Genomic DNA, 17,662 nt, shown 5'->3' on the forward strand with positions numbered 1-17,662 from the left:
GCACCCTCAGCCTCGCTGCTCCCCACCTTCTCACTGCTCATCCTCCTCCCCGGCGCAGGGGGCCCCCAGCAGCAGAGCCCTGCCGGGTGGAAGCACCCCAGGGACCTCACAGATTCTCCCCGCGCCACCCGCCTCCGCCCCAGCGAGCAGGACCATGGCCGCGGCCACGGGAAGGACTCGGAGGCGAGCGCGAGGCCCGGCCTCCCATTGCTCCAAACAGCTCAGATGCAGAAAAAGAGGCTTTGCCTTCCTCGGCAAATCGATATAAGAGACTAAAGAGGGAAGCAAAAGGTCACATTAGTCGTTAATAAAAATCTCATTAAAACGGAGTCTGACAACGATAATGAGGTGGTAGTTTACTGGCTTATACCCACCCCGGTGTGAAATATTAACAGACAGACTTTCAGTTCTTAATCTCCTTAACAGATGTAAGATATTGGAATGCAACATTTAATCCTCAGTGTAAATTAAGTAACATCCCTCAGCGTGGGTCTAAGGGAGACTCATTGATTCAGTTCCCCAGTTCTGTCCTCTCCTCTGTGTTTTTCCACACCGCATATTCCAATTAAATTATTTTTCGTGCTTAATATTGAAGAATAACTAAACTAATCATCTCACCTCTGCATATCGGAGCTCAGATCTCAGGCCAGGTCATAAGAGAAAGGATTTTGGTCACCCTGCCCTAGTTGGCACCAGCCTACTCCACAAACTTACTACGGGACTTGGCACGATTAACGACGCGCTTTAGAGACGCCCGGCACAGGAATAACAGGGGCTGCTGCTGGAGATTAAAGCAGTCGGAGAAACCAGGGCACGGTGGCAGCTGGGGCAGGGCGGAAAGGACGCAGGGGAGCACGGCACACAACGGGGGCACGCGGGTTTGATAACGCTGTTATTACCCAACCTTCAGGAAAAAACCAAGCAAATCCACAAATTCTGCCATAGCCGGGGAAAAAATGGATGTAACTGAAAAAGATTTCCAGGTGAAGATCCAAAACCACATCTCACCACTGCTAGCGTCCTGCGAGAACCCCGAACCGAATCAAATCACATCTTATTTTAAAAGCTCTGCTTCATTATTTTCAAAACCTCAAAAAAAAAAAAAAGCCATCACTTTCTCTCAGGTTTTTACCTTCTCGCTTCCCAAACTGATTCACACAATAACCTGAAGCCTGAACCAACATATCTGAGAGACTTGGATGAGGACGCGAGGACTCTGCACAATTTATGAACTTCCAGTGAAATTACGAAACAGCTCCGCTGCGCCACAAGGCGACACGGCACCACGGCACGGCCCACCGGCAGCAACCCATCACCATTTCCAAACAGGAATTACGTCCACGCGTACAAGCCGGAGCACTCCCAAGGGGTCAACACAACAGGACGCTCCAAAGGGGCCTGAAACGCGCTCCCTTCCCTCTCTTCATCAGTTGGTCTCTGATGTAAAGTATCTCAAATCCAGTAACAACCAACCTTAATCCACCACACAATTAACACGCTATAATTCCACTGTCCTAGCTCATTTTCGTCCCAGGAAGGAAAGTAGAGTCCCTTGCCAGGTGACCTCTCAATTCCGCTGCAACCTTAAGCCACCTGCAGAGCCCTCCTGTGCCCAATAATTCACCGGAACCAGCAGGGCTGGTGCTGGAGCAGAAGGCTGCCTTCTCCCACTGCAGCGGCAGAGATAAACCACACCTGTGCTTATCCAGCTGATCTCTCGAGGCCTGGAAGGCTCAGGGAACTTAAGACTTGGTCTTACAGAGATTAATGGCGCTGTCAGTCACAAACCAGGCTGGCAGCTAACAGGGGAAGGCGAGTCTTCTCGCATTTAGTGAAAGAAATCGCATACCCTTGTACAAGAGATTGGAATCGTGCTCTTTAAACAGAAAGACTTTAAATGGTGCTGCCTGGTGGAGAAGAGACCACGGCTACCTTGACAAGGGGGATTATATTTCTGTCAATACAAACTCCTGGGGAGGAGAAGGCGAGAGCAGATGACAACTGTAATATGTGCCTCGCCGGAAAATATTATTTGAAATGTTATGTTTCTCCTGGATTTACTTCTCCCTTGTACAGATGAACTCTGTCTCGTCTGAGCAAATGCCTACCCGAACTCTACATTCCTTCCGGGCATGGTCTTCAGAGACTTGTTTCTATGTTCTTGCAGCAGAATTTCTGCATCGCATTAAAGGGAACACTTCCCGGGCTGCGCCAGACAGGTAAAGAGGCCAACTCCAAACTATTTACATTGCAGTAACTTCCACGTTCTGAGAAAAGTGAGAAGATAAAGTCTCTGCCTGGCATGTAAGAGGAGATACTACAGGAGCCAACAAGACGCGTTACTCTGTGGAAAAGTCGCAATTCCTCAGAGCAAAAAAGAGGAGGCGGCAGAGCCTGGTACTGCTGAAGCTGCAAATGGACTACAGGGGGAAATTTCGCTCAGCAGAGAGTGCACGTACAGGGGAAGAAAATCACAGGTCTAGTAAATGCACAATTAATCTAATTAATCCTGAAGGAGCCCAGGTAACCCGTGCAGCCGAACGCCACCGGCGCAGCGGGCAGGAGAGGGAGGCGCGAGGCTCCGTGCTGGGGGCCGAGCCCCCGCCCCGGGCACTGACCTGCAGGACGATGGGGAGCTGCTCCGGGGGGGTGCGGTTCTCCACGCCCATGGTCAGCCACACCTGGAAAGCCCTCAGCTGCTCCGCAAAGAAAGGGCTGTGCTGTTGGACGAGAACAGGAGTGCAAGTTTGGTTAAAAAAACACCAACAAAAGCCAAACAGAAGCAAATAGTTTTGGCACCCAGAGACTTATATAGTTTATTGTTTCCAAAATCAATTGTTAACTGACACACATTTAATCTACAAAAATTTTCCAAAGACTGACCAGATACAATTGCCTTTAAACATGCCTGCATTCTCTAATGCAGGCTGTTAGGAAAAAGGAGAAGAAAAGAGTAGAGAAACGGGAAAATCTATCACCAAAGGGCTAGGGAAATCTGGTGAACTGCTTGCCCAGGAGAAGCAGGCAGAACAGCCGTGGATTTATCTGCTCTGCAGAGGTAGTTTCGCTCCTGCAGCAGCACACGGTGCTACCTCTGCCCAGTCCACAGGGAACATAATCCAACAGCAACGAAAAATCCACATCTCAGACTTCCCTGGCTGTCAAAAACCTCTCCTGCAAACAGGCAGTTCAGACGTGCTGGTGTGGGCTGTAACAAGGCTGCCTCATATTCACCAGTTTTTTAATTCAAGACTTTTATTTAGCTACTCGTGCCTTCTGAGACCTGTCATGCAGTAGAAGGACTTCACAGAGGCAAACAAAAATCAGAAAATTTACTTAAAATACTGAAGCCATTAATTTTATCAGATGTATCCTGGTAGTGCTGGTAAATGAGCATAACAAACCCATGCGGAGCGCTACGGTATTTAATAGACTTTGCACTGGTGCCCTACTCAAGATACGAGGGGCGGGGTGAACTCCTAATATCGACCGGTTGTGTTTTGGTGCTTAAGACATTCAAACCACAGGCTATTTTACAAAATGCACCGGCGCGGCATCCAGTAAATACTGGGGGTACCAGCCTGCAGGACCTCTGGATGTACAGGCACCTGGTTCAGGGGACAGGAAAAACAAGCAGAAAAAACCCAGAGCGTAATTTGTAAAGCAGACGACGCAACCACGGTCCCACTCCACCAAGATGCAATCGTTTGGGGGCGCACCTGGATGAAACAGGAGGATTACTTGGCGAGATCTGACAATCCAAGGGAAGGAGGCAGCGAAGAGACGGGAGGAGGGAGAACAGATCAATCCAAACCTGCCCGAAGCCAATCCACCCCCGTCGCACCCCTGCGCGAGCGCTGTGAGCCCGCAGGCCCCTTCTCCATCAGGTTATCGTGTTCTCTAGGTCTGACCAGGACAGAACGCCTCGAGAGTCAGCCGCACACGGTTTTTAGTGTGCCGCTGAAACAGAACAGCCCGGAGAGATTAGCAATTGCTTTATCCAGGGCCGGAGCGGCCTCTAAACTCGCAGCAGCCCCAGTGGCAGCAGGTAATCCTGTGACTCAGCCGGGCATTTGACATCCCAGACACTGATTGCTGCTCCTGCCAGCCCCGTTACAAAACCAGCCGAGGAGCCTCAGCACCGCACCGCCCCTGTCCCTGCCTCGCAGCCAACGGCAATTTCTCCCCGGATTACTGCCGGCCGGCAGCGGCGAACCTGCTCTGACAAATGACACTTCTTGCCGGGCATAAATCAAGAGGTTTGAGGGCAAAACGTTGATTAGAACACAGGGAACAGATCAGAGCTGTGCAACGGTCTGTCCGCTCCAACCATCTGTCACAGCGGAGAGCGAAACCCCTTCCACTCCCCCCAAACCAGCGGCCAAGGTTCCTGCTCCTGCAGGTGTCTCTGCGAGATGTGCAACAGGTTAATATCTGTCCCCTCTCCGCAGAGCAGGATCAAACCTCCACGGTATTAATCATGCTGCATTTTAAATGGAAGTGTAAGGAAGAGCTCAGAAGAGGACTTGAGCTGCCTTTACGCCTCGGTCCCGGGACAGCTTGGAAACTCGCAGCAGTCGGGCTCCCAGCTGCAACTGCACGTCGACAGCTCTACCTACCTCACGTTCTAGCCAAAATACACACGAAATTTCATTTGTCAGGCTTGGAAACCTGCTTGCAAATTGTTTCCACCCTATCTCGAATCAATCGCTAGCTCAGATTGACCACTCGTGTTTGCTGATCTCTGTCTAATCCCTGGAATACACAAATTTGCTAAATTCCAACTCGCTCCGCAGCAAGAGCCCAGATGAGGTCTAAGACTAATAACAAAGCACCCACTGACACTGTTAGAGACCTGAAATAAAAATGGGCATACAGCAACACAGCACATACTGTGGGGAAAGAAAGGGGTAGGGACATAAAAGCCCTGGAATGTCTTTATCAACCCCGACTCTCACCGAAGTTCCCAGTTCTCCTTTACTCAGGTCTCTGGAGACAACCAGAAATCCTTTTGGAAGTGCAGGAATGTAAATAAAGTGCAAGAACGTTACCGTAAAATTAGAGAGAACACCACACAACAGTGCCAGGTGTTATCCAACTTACCCTAAAGGCAGTTCCTTCCTCTATAATCGTAGGTAACTGGGAAAGGCAAATATCAACCGCAAGGTCCCATGCTTGCCTAGAGAAAAAGGTGAAGGAGAAGTCAATACAAGCTGTCCACAAGTAATAGCAAGGTGAATTTAAATTCTGGTCATACGAGTATGTGGACAAAGCGGGGCTGTCTGACTGGCTTTATATTCCCTCTTTTTCAAAGGATAAGTGTAACCTATGAAAACAGAAGAACGGCGGGAAGGTGCAGTCCAGCGTCGGATCAGGCTGACCAACAAAACGTGAGTTTCGCAAAGCTCGGCTTTAGTTTAGCGCACATCCCTCCCCCCTCGGGAGGGCTCTGCCCTCCCGAGGGTGGAGGGATGTACGCTAAACTAAAGGGAAAATATTTAGAGATCTCCACCCGCTGGGTTTCCGACACCAAAGAAACTAATTTACTCTCCAGACACATTTGTTCTTCCATGGCCGGTGGCCATCGTGTGTTCCCATCAATAAGCGAAGCCATTTTTCCTCCTCCTCGGAACGTTGGCAGACGTGAGGCCAGAGGTGCTAATCAATGCAGTGTATTTTAGTTAGCTGCCCTAATAAGTTCTTAAATCACCCCGGTTTGAGTCGAACAAAGCCTTCCACCGGTAAAATCTACCCCATTAGCCTAACTGGCATCGCTTCTCAATTAAACCCAACCTCTCCAATTAATGGAAAAATAAACCTTAAAGCATTTCTTTTCTACGGATTTAGGAGATGCAGCTTGTTTGAGCTGCCCCGGACGTTTCCCTCTGCTTCACGGCATTCACCTTCCACTTGACAATTTGCTGCCAATATAATTAAGAGGTAATCAAGAGATAATCAAAGCATGGGCAACAAATGCTTCCCACATGCTCGATAAAGACCCATGCTGGAGACAAAATGTTTACACAGAGCTGATGAGAGAGGTATTTATTCCTGGATGAGGCAAAGTCAATTAGTGCAAATATAAAGATAATTTTACTTCAAGCAAAGAATGAGTATTTCTAGCTTTCAGGTTTCTTGGAGGAACGGGAAACACCACTTAAGGAAATTCTCTCAAACATTAGAAAATGTCAATATATAGCACCTTTGAGATAAGTTTTACTATGCAGAAGAAAAACAGTTTGGAGATCAGAGACAACGAGTCTTCTTTTGGCTGCCCATAAAAGGATTCTGCGTAGGTCATTATACTGCAGAGGCACAGAGCTAAGATGCTGAGCTCCTCAAAGTCATTTTAGGTAAGAAGCACTAATACTGCTATAAAAACGTGCAAAGCAGCCGTGCAAGGTCAAATCTCAAAGGTTTTAAGTGTTATCAGAAAGAACAAGAAGAAATTTAAAAAGAGATTTTAGCAGATTAAAACAAAATCTCTCTTTTGCGTTTCTGAAAACAGGCCATTCAAAATCAATGGAGCCACGTATCCAGCGTCACTCAATCTCTCACAAGGGCAGCCCCCAACATAAAATCTTAATTCCGCTGCTCCACACGATCCGGAGAGCCGCTGCGTAACATCAACCATGGAAGAGACTGAGCAATTCAGACACTTCCAACGATTCTGCAGCCTTTCTGAAGGAGCCCAACGCACGGTGTCTGCGGGAAACCTCCCCACGTGAGACACGTGAGCTCCCAGCAGCTTTTGCCTGAAGTAGAACTTCCCCATTTCCGACGGCCAGAACAGCTCCACGATGCTCACGAGACTTTGGGTTGCACACGAGCTGCCACCAAGCTCCCTCGCTGCACCGGCCAAACAGACAGCGCCGTTAACGAGGCATTAGGATAATTAAAGGATCCATAACAAGCTAGAGACAGATAACAAAGGACTAAAGCATCCGTGACGAGAAACAGAAGAGGAAAAATACTTGTTACAGTCATGGTGAAAATAACGGCTGGGAGGGAGGAGGAGGAGGAGCAGGGATTGACTGTTTTAAGGGAAGAAGAAAGGTGGGCAAATTGCAGCCGCGCTCGCTGAACTAACATTACGCTTTAGCACACAAACCAGAGATGAATGAGGGAGCAGCAGGGGAACAGGGATGGGTGGTGCTGCATCCTCCAAGTGATTTATGAAAGCCAACCCAAGAGAGCATCGCTTCTCTCCCGTCTTTGCGGAGCCTGCCGCTTGCAAAGCGCCGGGCGAGATTTATTTTACCACCAGCCCCTAAACCACAATTGCAAAGGGGATTTATGGGATCCCCCACTCGGCACGGCCGAGCCGGGTGGGGGATCCCATAAATCCCCTTTGCAGTCGTGGTTTGCAGGGCATTGCAGAATACATGAAAATTCAAATTGAAAAGGCATCGTTCTACAATGAAAAATTAAACAGGAAAAGAACTCCCTGGAATTCTGTCATTAACTCTCCTCTCCCGTTACAGAAATACTCATATATTTGCCTTTATATTTTAGTTTCAATTTTTCTTGGCCGTTTCAAGTCCCAATCCACACGTGCCCCCGACTCCATCTATCTCACCTCCTCAGCTCAACCCCCGTTTCGTTACAGTAGGACTGTTTAAACGTTTAATAATTTAACGTGAACTGATCCAGCTGCCTTTACTCTGCTTCCCGGAGCTGCTGCAACGCTTGGACTCCTGAGCAAAGAATAAAGGGCCGAGATTTCCAGCTTTGTCCATGTTGTGCAAACACCTGAAACGCTGCGTGCCGGAGCCCACACTCTCACCTGACCTGCCCAAAGGAACTGCGGTTACCGAGACTCGCGTTACCCTTTGTTCTCCCACGTGTTGTTTTCTCTACCAGATCCTTAAGGCAGATTTTCTTACACTCAAATTTTCCAGGCCGAGTCGATGTCTAATGCTTTTAAATTCTCATGGCATGTTTTTTTTTATAACTTACCACTGATGTCTTTGAACGCTCTCTCTTCTTCGGGGAATAGTTTGCATTATACTGCCCTGCACAGAATATTAGTGGAAATGAGTATTTTCTTACTGGGCCGGTCGTGCTGAGGAGCAGCTACGGAGAAGCTGAAGCTGTCTGTAGCCCTGGGGCGCAGACACCAGGGTATGTGCTTGTTTTGAGCTGCATTTTGGGAACTGTTCAGCATTTCAGACTTTATCAAGTATGTTGGACAGGATTTTTCACGCTTGTTTGTTTTCTGCAAGTACAATTCAACAGCATGCCCCTGACTGAATTTTCGGATTTCAGCCTGAACTCACCTGCTTCCCAGTGCCCCTGTGAACTCCCTAAGCCTGCTTTAGGGGCCACAGCTGGGCAGCTGCTCAGACACAGCTATTTTTAAAAAATATTTATTGCAAGGGATATTTGGTACAACTCTGAAATCCTTCTTTCTTCTAACAACGCATTTCCCTGCTCTAGCCACAACCTAAAGCGCGTGCTTTGCTATTTTTGTCCTAAATTTCTCTCCATTAAACTATTTGTAGTCTGTTAATGGGCCCTGGAGAAGTTAAGACTAAGATATAGACACACACACACACACAAAAAATCTGGTTAAATCAACAGTGTAATCTGAATGAACATAATCCTTCAAACAGCTCCAAATACCCTTTCAAACGATCGCTTTCTTCTTGCTGAAGCACTAAGTCTTGCCGTGCAGCGAAACGAGACTCATTTCTCTGAGAAAGCGGCGAGCAGACCCGCAGCCGTTCCCCAGCCCCGCTCAGAGCCTCCGGCTCCTCTCTCACCTGTAATTGCCTTGCTGTATTACGGTTTTCTTTTCAGCTCGAATTTCAAGCGTATTTTATTTGCAGTACATTATGGCTTACTTTCAACTCGGATTTCATGGTCGGTGTACGCACCCTCGCAATATTTCTATTATGGACAAATCACAGCTCTCCCAAAGCATAATTAAGGTACTTCGGTTTTAATATATGACCTATGTTCGGAAATATTTCCAAACACATTATTAGGTCTTTTCAGAGGCCATGAATATAACTTGCTGGCAACAGCAGTAATGTATAAACTGTAATCCATCACAACAGAGATCAAGATGCTGACAGAGCATCAGGCCTCCTATTCTTACTGCACAACAGTCGGAACGACTCTCGATGCTGAACAGCAGAGCCAGTCAATCAATACATATTAATATTAATACTTGTATTATAGCAGTGCCCGCAGCAGCCAGGAACCCACAGCGCGAGGCACCGTACGGGTACAAACAGCCCGTGCCCAGAAGGGTTTAAGCCTAAGCAGGTAGAAGAGAGAAAGTCAATAAAAGTTAGAAGGACAGGGAGGAACGAAGCAACACGTCAGAGCCCACCAACCGGGGCAAGCTCAAGAGATCAGCCCTTCCCGTTCCCGAACACCACACCCCTCTTGGGGAAATCCAAAGGCTGAGATCTTGTGGGTCCGATTCTCCTCCCAAAAGATCAGTTTTCACTTTTCCTCAACTCTTCAGGTAGAAAGAGGTAACAGTGGTCTCCCCAATGAATTGACCAGAACACAAACTAACAGGTCAGAAGTTGAAAGAGTTGGGTTCCAAAGGACTAAACCAAAAGGAAGAGAAGCTCATCTCTGCAGCGGCCTCAGTCCCGCTACGCCCGTGCCAGACCCTCTCATGGTGAGACACTGGAGAGCGACTGCGAGAAATTTCTCAGACAAGCAGAGGCAGAGGTGAGCAAAGCCGATAAAGAGGACCAGTTCAGTTCTCAGGCCTGAGAAGGGGCGCTCGCAATTACCAATGAGTCAACCGGTGCTTCGGTCAAGCGGGAGGAACCCGCTGCCCCCCGGGGCACGTCCCTCGCGCCGGCGTCCCCTCAGCCCTTGGGCTCCCCACAACGCTCCCCGACGTGCCCGTGTGAAACCTCTGCCACAATCTCAATAGAAGAGCAATCCTATCATCCACCGGTAACACAGACGTGGACTCAGCGTGCCCATCAGCTCACGGCGCTGGAGTTTCTGTCCTGAGCTGACGGAAGTTTCTGTTCTTCTCAACACCCCCTTGGCCAACTCGCCCACCCTGCAGTCGCATCCCCTTGTTTCTCGAAACAGCAAAATGGGTTTGGAGGTTTCGGACTAGTCACCCGTTAGAAAATTCTTGAATGAAAGGTGATAGGCAAGTGCAGATTATTATTTTTAGAAAATACATAAGCGAGCCCTAAATTAGTTTCTAAATCTGTCCTCACTGAAAGTCCCTAATAATGAACTGAGCCACCTCCGACAAAAGTGGAATTTTCCCCTTTGCTAGATTTCAAACTGCACACGTTTTGGAGGGCACTGAGGAAAGTGTGTCAGGGCACACTCTGCTCTCTTGCTGTCTACTTCACTAGTCTTTGGGATTCACAAGGAAAAAAGCCCCATGGGTGACTTTCCTTAAGGAATTGCTTCTTCTGGTAAATCCTAAAAAGCAGCACCAATGTTGCGACCCTGTGGTACGGTCTGAGGGGCTTTAGAAAGGTTTTCTGCAGCACTATTTTGGACCAGGAGAACTACAATACAAGCAAGGAAAAGCAAAGAACATGAGAGACACAGAACGGGATCCAGGGCTTCCTAGTTTCCTTCCCGCAGTTCACATCAACTCCAAGTCAAGTTGCTTTCCCCCAGGAGACCAGAAATACAGGCTTTCAATACACTGGCAATACAAATGAATTTTATTCCCATAAGGAACAGGAAATAGAGGTTTTTAATATGCAGGCAATAAGCAAGCTATAAATAACTCAAGAAATTTACTGCTTTAATTTCAAATTTTCTGCAAAAACGTGTTCCACTCGGGCTCTGCCATATCCAGCAGCAACATCATCTGAAAGACACCCTGGGAACTCCGGTGGCTTTGTCTGTTCTTCACTTACAAATGTCCCAGTCCCTCCTGTGACACGATGATAAAACAACTCGCCATATTTACAAACGACCAGAACAATTTTCCGCAGCAGTTGCTAACCCAAAGCACTCGGGAAGGTCGCTGCCCGATGGCTAAAAATAACGCTGCTGCCTCCGTGCTTTTCAAGAGTTAAAGCAACTCTGGGTTCCCAGCAAACGCCTCCTCGACGGCTGCTGGCGCCTGCGAGCGCTGTCGGGGCTCTGCCGCAAGCTCGCCTCCACTTCTCGGAGAAACCGCCCCGTGGAAGTGGAACTCGGGGATGCTGCCATCGGTTTTGCACTGATTGTCATCGCTTCAGACCCCCTCTGCATTTATTTTCCTCCACAATCTTATGAAGGAAACCTATTTGAAAATGCAGGCGAATTAAGCCCACTCAGCTACCTTTACCTGTCATTTTATTACCTTTTAGGTACCCAGCTGTCATTTTCTCCTACAGGAACTACGCTAGCTTGACTGTACCAGTTTGTACTTTGCCGAATTTCGTACTGTTCTATTCTGAACCACAACGAATAAAACATGAAAGCAAGCATTTTTATTATTGCTGTTATTATTACTTTTATTACTATTGTTCATGGGACATTTGTTTGATAGTCAAAGCCACATTTAAGAGCTTTTCGATAACTGTGCCACCTCCATTTCCATTAATCATCTTAAAAGCAACAGTAAAAGCAGATGAACTCTGCAGCAAAAAAAACCAAAATCTTCTACTTTAAGGAGGCAAGTTAAGAATTCTTCCCTCACACCCTCTGCAATCCCCGCCCTTCGCAATCCCAGGCAACCAGCTTCGCGTCGGGGAAAAAAAATGCAGCAGGCGCCTAATTTCTTTTCCGTTTGGAGTGAGGGATGACAGGGCTGAGCTGAAGAATCTGCACTACGGAATTACACTGTAATTACGGATGCGCCAAGAAGAACCACATTTGGGGACGGGTATTACGCTGCCACATGCTGTTTCATTTTTGATCCCCCGATTTAGCCGGTAAAACGCCGCACGGATTTAAGCACTCACAGCCTTTCATGCCCACAGATCTCTGCAGCCGGGCGACCCGGGCTGGGACTCACCACATGGCGTGCATGTACGTCGGAGGTAGACGAGGGCTGCTCACGGGGGTGCAGTTGTAGGATCTCATGATCCTCTCTGCCAAGAGGAAGTTACGGAACAAACTGGCCACGAGTAGGTCTTGCCTGAAGAGCTTCTGGAAAAGATCTGCCAAGAGGTTGCACGAATTACCAGATGCGTCACCTTTGTAACTTGAGTACCTTAGTTAATACGCAAAAAACCATTTTGAACACAAAATCGTGTTAACATTTTATTCCAGTACCAAGGAATCTCCAACAGCTTTGCGGTGCCACAATGAGACACAATTAAAAGGAAATCCTGCCTTCGGAGTTCCCTTAAAGCCTCACACTTACTCTCCGTTTTACTAATGTAAAATATAAATACCTTCTACCTCAGGTTCTTTTTTGCCTTTTCTGGATAAAATTCTCCCTTTGGTGTTTCAGGTAAACTCAGCCTGGTTCTGGAAATTACTGAGGGAGAAAAGGACCTCTGTGTGCTATTTAATCCAGGACTGCACACCTGTTAGCTGGCAGTTTGATATGCTCAGGAGAAGCCAAAATGAATCCTAAAAGACAGCAAATGTGCTGTCTCCTACAGAGACAAAGATGGATTCGGGCTGTACTGAGCGTTCGAGAGAGCATGGTGAGAAAACTGCAACTTTGGCCTCGTACACTCCAGAAGTATAAATTCAAAGCAGAACTGGGGTAGAGAAATGGGATGAACTTACTCGTGGGCAACACAGTCTGCCTTATCAAAGAGGAGAAAACCCTTTATTTTTGACAGTAACAAAGGCTGGAAGAAAACAGCTTGCTCTTTACAAACACAGTAAGAAAGAAAGTGACTCAAGCTAAAGCGCTAGAAAAAAGCCTTTCTAGTTTCTAACGATCAGGTTGCTGAAACGCTTCTGGCAAAAAAAGCAAACTTAAAAGCTTTAACTAGCCTTAAGAGCCAGCCTGATCCTTGATATTATTTCAACACCAGGCTTTAACTTTCTCCTCATTTCAGTGCCTCAGTTGTCTTATTCTTCATCCTTCTACTCTGAACACACAGAGCTCGCTTCCGACAAAGGCTCGACTGCCCTGCCTCGTCTCACCTCTGGGCAGGACGTTCCAGGCGATGGTGTCGGTGATCGCGGTGAAGATCCAGTTCAGCTCTCCCAGGGGAGTCCTCCTGTCATTCAGCCTTCCAGGAATCCTGCAAGTAGGGGGGGAAAAACATAAGTACCTTTCCTGATAAAAATTGCATTTTTTGGAGATACCCAAACGATGCAAAAAGCTGAAATATTCCTGCAGATGTCCCCCCCACCCAGCCAAAGCAAGAGCAAAAGCAGAGGGCCAGCTAGCGACCCTATGGGGATAACCCAGCTGCACGTTACACGAGCATTTAATAAATAAATGCTTTGAAGTGCACTCCCTTAAAGCCAGAGGGTTATTACAGCACACACCAGTAGTGTGGGACTGAAGTGGTTTGTTACAGTGAAAACCCTTCTGTGACTACACCCGTGCACGCACCACGTGTACGTGTACTTTGGTGATAACACGACTCGCATTTTGTAGGAGCTTCTAAGAAAACCTGAGTTGTTAACCTCTCTCTGAAAATCACCAGCATCAGGGCACAGGTCACTTAAATCTCAGATTGTGAAGCTTTGGAGCAGCGAGCTCACGGCGTTTCTAACAGCAGTATCTACGGATAAAAGGAACTCTCTGCTGTAAAATTCCCACGTTGCAGGAAGACTCATCAAGTAGTAAAAAAAAAACAAACCAGGAACAACCAAAAAAAGCCCCTCCAGAGAAACACGGCTTTGCTAGGAAACGTTGAAGCAGGTAAGGGATGGTAACACCCAGGCGTCCCAGCACAGATCCATCCAGGAGGAACCGAGGCCACAGAGGGTCCTGTAGGAAGGCGCGAGCCGTGGACAGAGACGTGGTTTTACCTCGTGTCGTCAAGACTGATATTAGACTGTTTTCCCTGGTATTATTCACATTTTGGCATTCATTCAAACTGCTTTAAACCGAGAGAGAACAAAATATAGAAGACGCAGAACAAGCTCAGAAAGACAGGTGAGAAATTTCAGGAGGTCGTTCTTTCTACCCCACCAAGGAACAACTTCAACACCGTGTACAGACACCTACAGGAGAGAAAAATCTTGGTGCCAAAAGATACTTCACACAAGTGGAGAAAGAAGGAAAAGCACTTGACTCTTAAAAGAAAGGGAAGCAATTCGATCTTCACTTTTCAAAGGTTCAAGGCACACACACTTCAGAAGAGCATGAGCTATCTGACTGTTCCGAGAAGCCACCCGGTGACATCCTGCAGCCCGAGATACACGGGTCAGAGCAGACAAACCACCAGTCCCCTCGGGGTTCAACATTCATTGTTTGAATCATCGGTACAGCCGAGAGAGCAGCCTGACCAAAGCACATCCTGCGAAGGTGGAACACCAGTGTTCTACCAGGAATCTCGCTGTCCCAGGATCTGGGATCTTGCTTTTGTAGACTGAAAAAAGTCACTCGGATTTATTTCATCCAGGAGTTGAATGAAGATCTCGTACCGTACTTGTTCATCTGCAGCGAGACCTAAGGCCCAGAGAAACTGCGGGACCACCGCGCAATCTGATTTCTGCCACTGAGGAGCCCCCAGGAGAGCCTGCCGTGACTCAAAATCCACACGTGCACAACGCAAAAGGAAGAAACAGGGCGATAAACTGTTGTACAGTACCTCCTGGCTCCTGCCTCCATCCTCACCAGCCTCCCTAAACATGCTGCTTGACGCTCATTTGCTTCTCACACACACACAAAAAGACAAAAACCAAATAAACACTCAACCAACAGGCTCGGTCCTGGACTGTCTTTATTAATGCTCAGACACCCCAACACAACCTGGAGCAGCTTTTTTCTCCTTGAGAAAGGATCAGAGAGAGGACGAGGAAGGTTCAGAACCAAGTCCCCAGCACGGGAAGACATCCCACGGATTTGCTCCCGGCGCAGCCCAGCCTCCCTTCTGCAGCGCGTTCTCAATACTCACGGCACCGGGACGAGCTGCAGGAGCAAGTGCTTTCTCTATGGCAACCTGTGCCTCCGATGGGCACAGCAGTGGTATTTCCATGCAGGTTCAGAGGAAGCACGTTCCCTTGTATAAATAGTTTCTACACCAGCTAGAAATTGCCACCTTATAAAAAATTCCTGTCTGTCTTGATATCAGAGGAAAAATACACGTCTCTGGAACGGGTTGTTAACTGATACCCCAGAGCAAGCAGAGGGAACCCAAGGCCACACAACCGCTCTGGTGAGGATTTCACGTAAATATTTGCATTGCAGAACACCCTCTGCAGCAAAATAGCAGCGTTTCCAAAGTCAGGATGTTACTAATTAGAAACCAAAGTGATCCTTGCTGAGATTCCCTAGCAAGCCAAATGCTGAGCTTAAACCATTTGATGGTCGCTTTCAAGCACGGCAGAGTCTGAGTCTTTACACCAGATGGAGGTTCTGCGCGCAGCCTGCACTGAATTCTCTTTATTAAATGCAGATCCTGAGTCGACACGTACCTTACCGAGGGCAGTAAGCAGCACTGGCAGGCTGCAACCCCGAGCTGCTGCCAGCAGCCCAACCTTAGAAACAACTGGCGATTCCAACATCTGCTTCTCGGGGAACAAGGATTCTTGTTATTTGTCTTTAAAGACTTGAAATGGCTACTCGTTAGTATAGTGCAGCCTTTATTTGGGATTTTAAGATGCATTTGGTATTTTTTCACAATATGACTGTCCCTTCTAAGACTGGCTGCAAGATTCGCAGGCAACGGAGCCGCACCACAGCCCAGCATGGAAATCACCGCCACCGCCGCACCCCAGAAAGTCCCAAGAGAGACGTCCAGGCATCTCGAGTTTGTTCCTTCACACAGTTACACAGAGTCGTTTGAAATAATCAGGTATGCCCTTCTTTGGTTTGTAACCATCATCTACACCTCTCCAAGAAGCAGAGGTTACTTCACTTCTGTTATTTTGTAGATTTCTGCTGCACAAATCTACTAAATGTCAGTTTTCAGCTAAAATACTTAGGGGCCAGCATGTTTCCCCCCTACAACACGCTCTTTCAAACCCATGCTGTGGCTATCAAGTGAAGCTCCTCTGAACTTGCGTTCGGGCACGTACCTACATAACCAGAACACCACAAGGCTCCAGAAAGCGCTCTTCCTCCCGAGGAGCATCGCTGCCCTCTTGGCATCGCTCCCCCGATGTCTTTCACATTAAGCTTTGACAATCAGCGAGAGCCTTTGACAGGAAGGACAAAGCGGCCCTCATTTGTAAAAACTGTTTTCGAGGGAGGGGAAGAAAGGGAAGAAAGGGCGGGCTGTCTCAGCTGCTCGCTGCAATTTAACATCTCTGGACTCTCAATTGCTTCCTCCTTCAAGTTCCTGACAGATGCTTTTACAGAGACCTAAATCACGGCAGTCTGTTGTGAAAAGTGAGGACTACAAAATGTCAGGGTCACTAAGGAGCTCGTGCTAGGTGTAGCCATCAATGTCCTTGTCAGAAATTTAGCAAAATCCCATGAATCACTTTAATTACAGGGGAGACATTCACTTCAGAGGATGCCAGGTCCTCCCTTCAGATGTGCTCCGTCACTGCCTCTGCTTTTGGAATCTAATCTAATCCACTCTACTACTCACAGCAGTGGGATACTCTGCATCAGGCTTCAGAAAACAGGATGCATCAGCACTGACGTACACTGGCAAGTGCTCCCAATAATTTTAGTTTGGGGAAAGAAAATAACGGAAGTATATTTCACTTTTCACTCTTCCAGGACAAAAAAGGGAGAGCATATAGCACAGCAGCTGGTGTGAGAGCAGGATACGTGCTGCAGAAATCTCCTGAACGGGCCAGAGCTGCTTAGAGGGGCTCAGCGTCGTCACCGCGCTCCACGACAACACGTCCTCATCCCAAACGAACACGAGGGACACAGGCGGGCGTGCCTGGGCTCCCCAAACCTTGGTGAACTACTTGAGAAAGAAAAAACACTTGCGGTGCTTAAATTGTTTGTTTGAGAGTGCAGTAAAGCTTTGTACGCCGGCGTTCAATCCTGTCATCTGTCTGTGGAAAGACAGGAAAGAAGTGTTGCCATGAAAACCATCTTTTTGAGTGGGATCTTCGCTTTGTGTTTACAATAGGCTTTGCCTACACTAGAGACTGATACTCTGTAACAGCGGCGATTAAATTAAATATTTCATTTCAATAAAACCAGATTTATTAGAGAGAAAAACTTTTCAGAATAACATCTTCAAAGCAAAGTTACTCCTCAACTCAAGCACAAAGGAGTGACGTGTTCCCAGCAGGCAGCGTGCCAGAGCATCCCGCTTACAGCGCGGCTCATGACACTGAAACATGTGCTGAAATACGCCCTGAGACCTTCCACTGAATTTTCTGGAAAAAAATAAAGGGGCCAAAAGCTGCCTAACCTAGGCCTGAAGGTAAACTGAGAATTACAGCTTTCTTACTGTAAATAAAATCATAAATCTTAAAAAAAAAACCCCCAGGCTGCAACTACTTCAGAGCGTGGATTAGCACACGGCTGTGACGCCGCCTGAACTCGGGGCAGCTGGTACCGAGAGACCACGGCCCCGTCAGCCCCAGAACTGCCGACCCGCTGCAAGTGCCCGAGCCACTCGCCCAGGAGGCGACAGCGTTGGTCCCGCTCCATCCCGCCGGAAAGGAA

At 47.8% G+C, this 17,662-nt stretch overlaps 1 protein-coding gene across 1 annotated transcript in view; it reads right to left on the bottom strand.

Moving 5' to 3' along the window:
* The window catches only part of RPTOR (regulatory associated protein of MTOR, complex 1), a gene marked incomplete at its 5' end in the record, with an annotated part of 84,187 nt that overhangs the window by 52,610 nt on the left and 13,915 nt on the right, over nt 1-17,662 (bottom strand). Inside the window, 4 exons of the mRNA XM_009864632.1 lie at nt 2,619-2,720; nt 5,104-5,179; nt 11,957-12,101; nt 13,048-13,148. Of these exons, the coding sequence (XP_009862934.1) occupies nt 2,619-2,720; nt 5,104-5,179; nt 11,957-12,101; nt 13,048-13,148 (424 nt within the window). The remainder of the gene's footprint in view (nt 1-2,618; nt 2,721-5,103; nt 5,180-11,956; nt 12,102-13,047; nt 13,149-17,662) is intronic.

Source organism: Apaloderma vittatum, unplaced genomic scaffold (assembly GCF_000703405.1).
Source record: "Apaloderma vittatum isolate BGI_N311 unplaced genomic scaffold, ASM70340v1 scaffold23432, whole genome shotgun sequence".
Lineage (NCBI taxonomy): Eukaryota > Metazoa > Chordata > Aves > Trogoniformes > Trogonidae > Apaloderma > Apaloderma vittatum.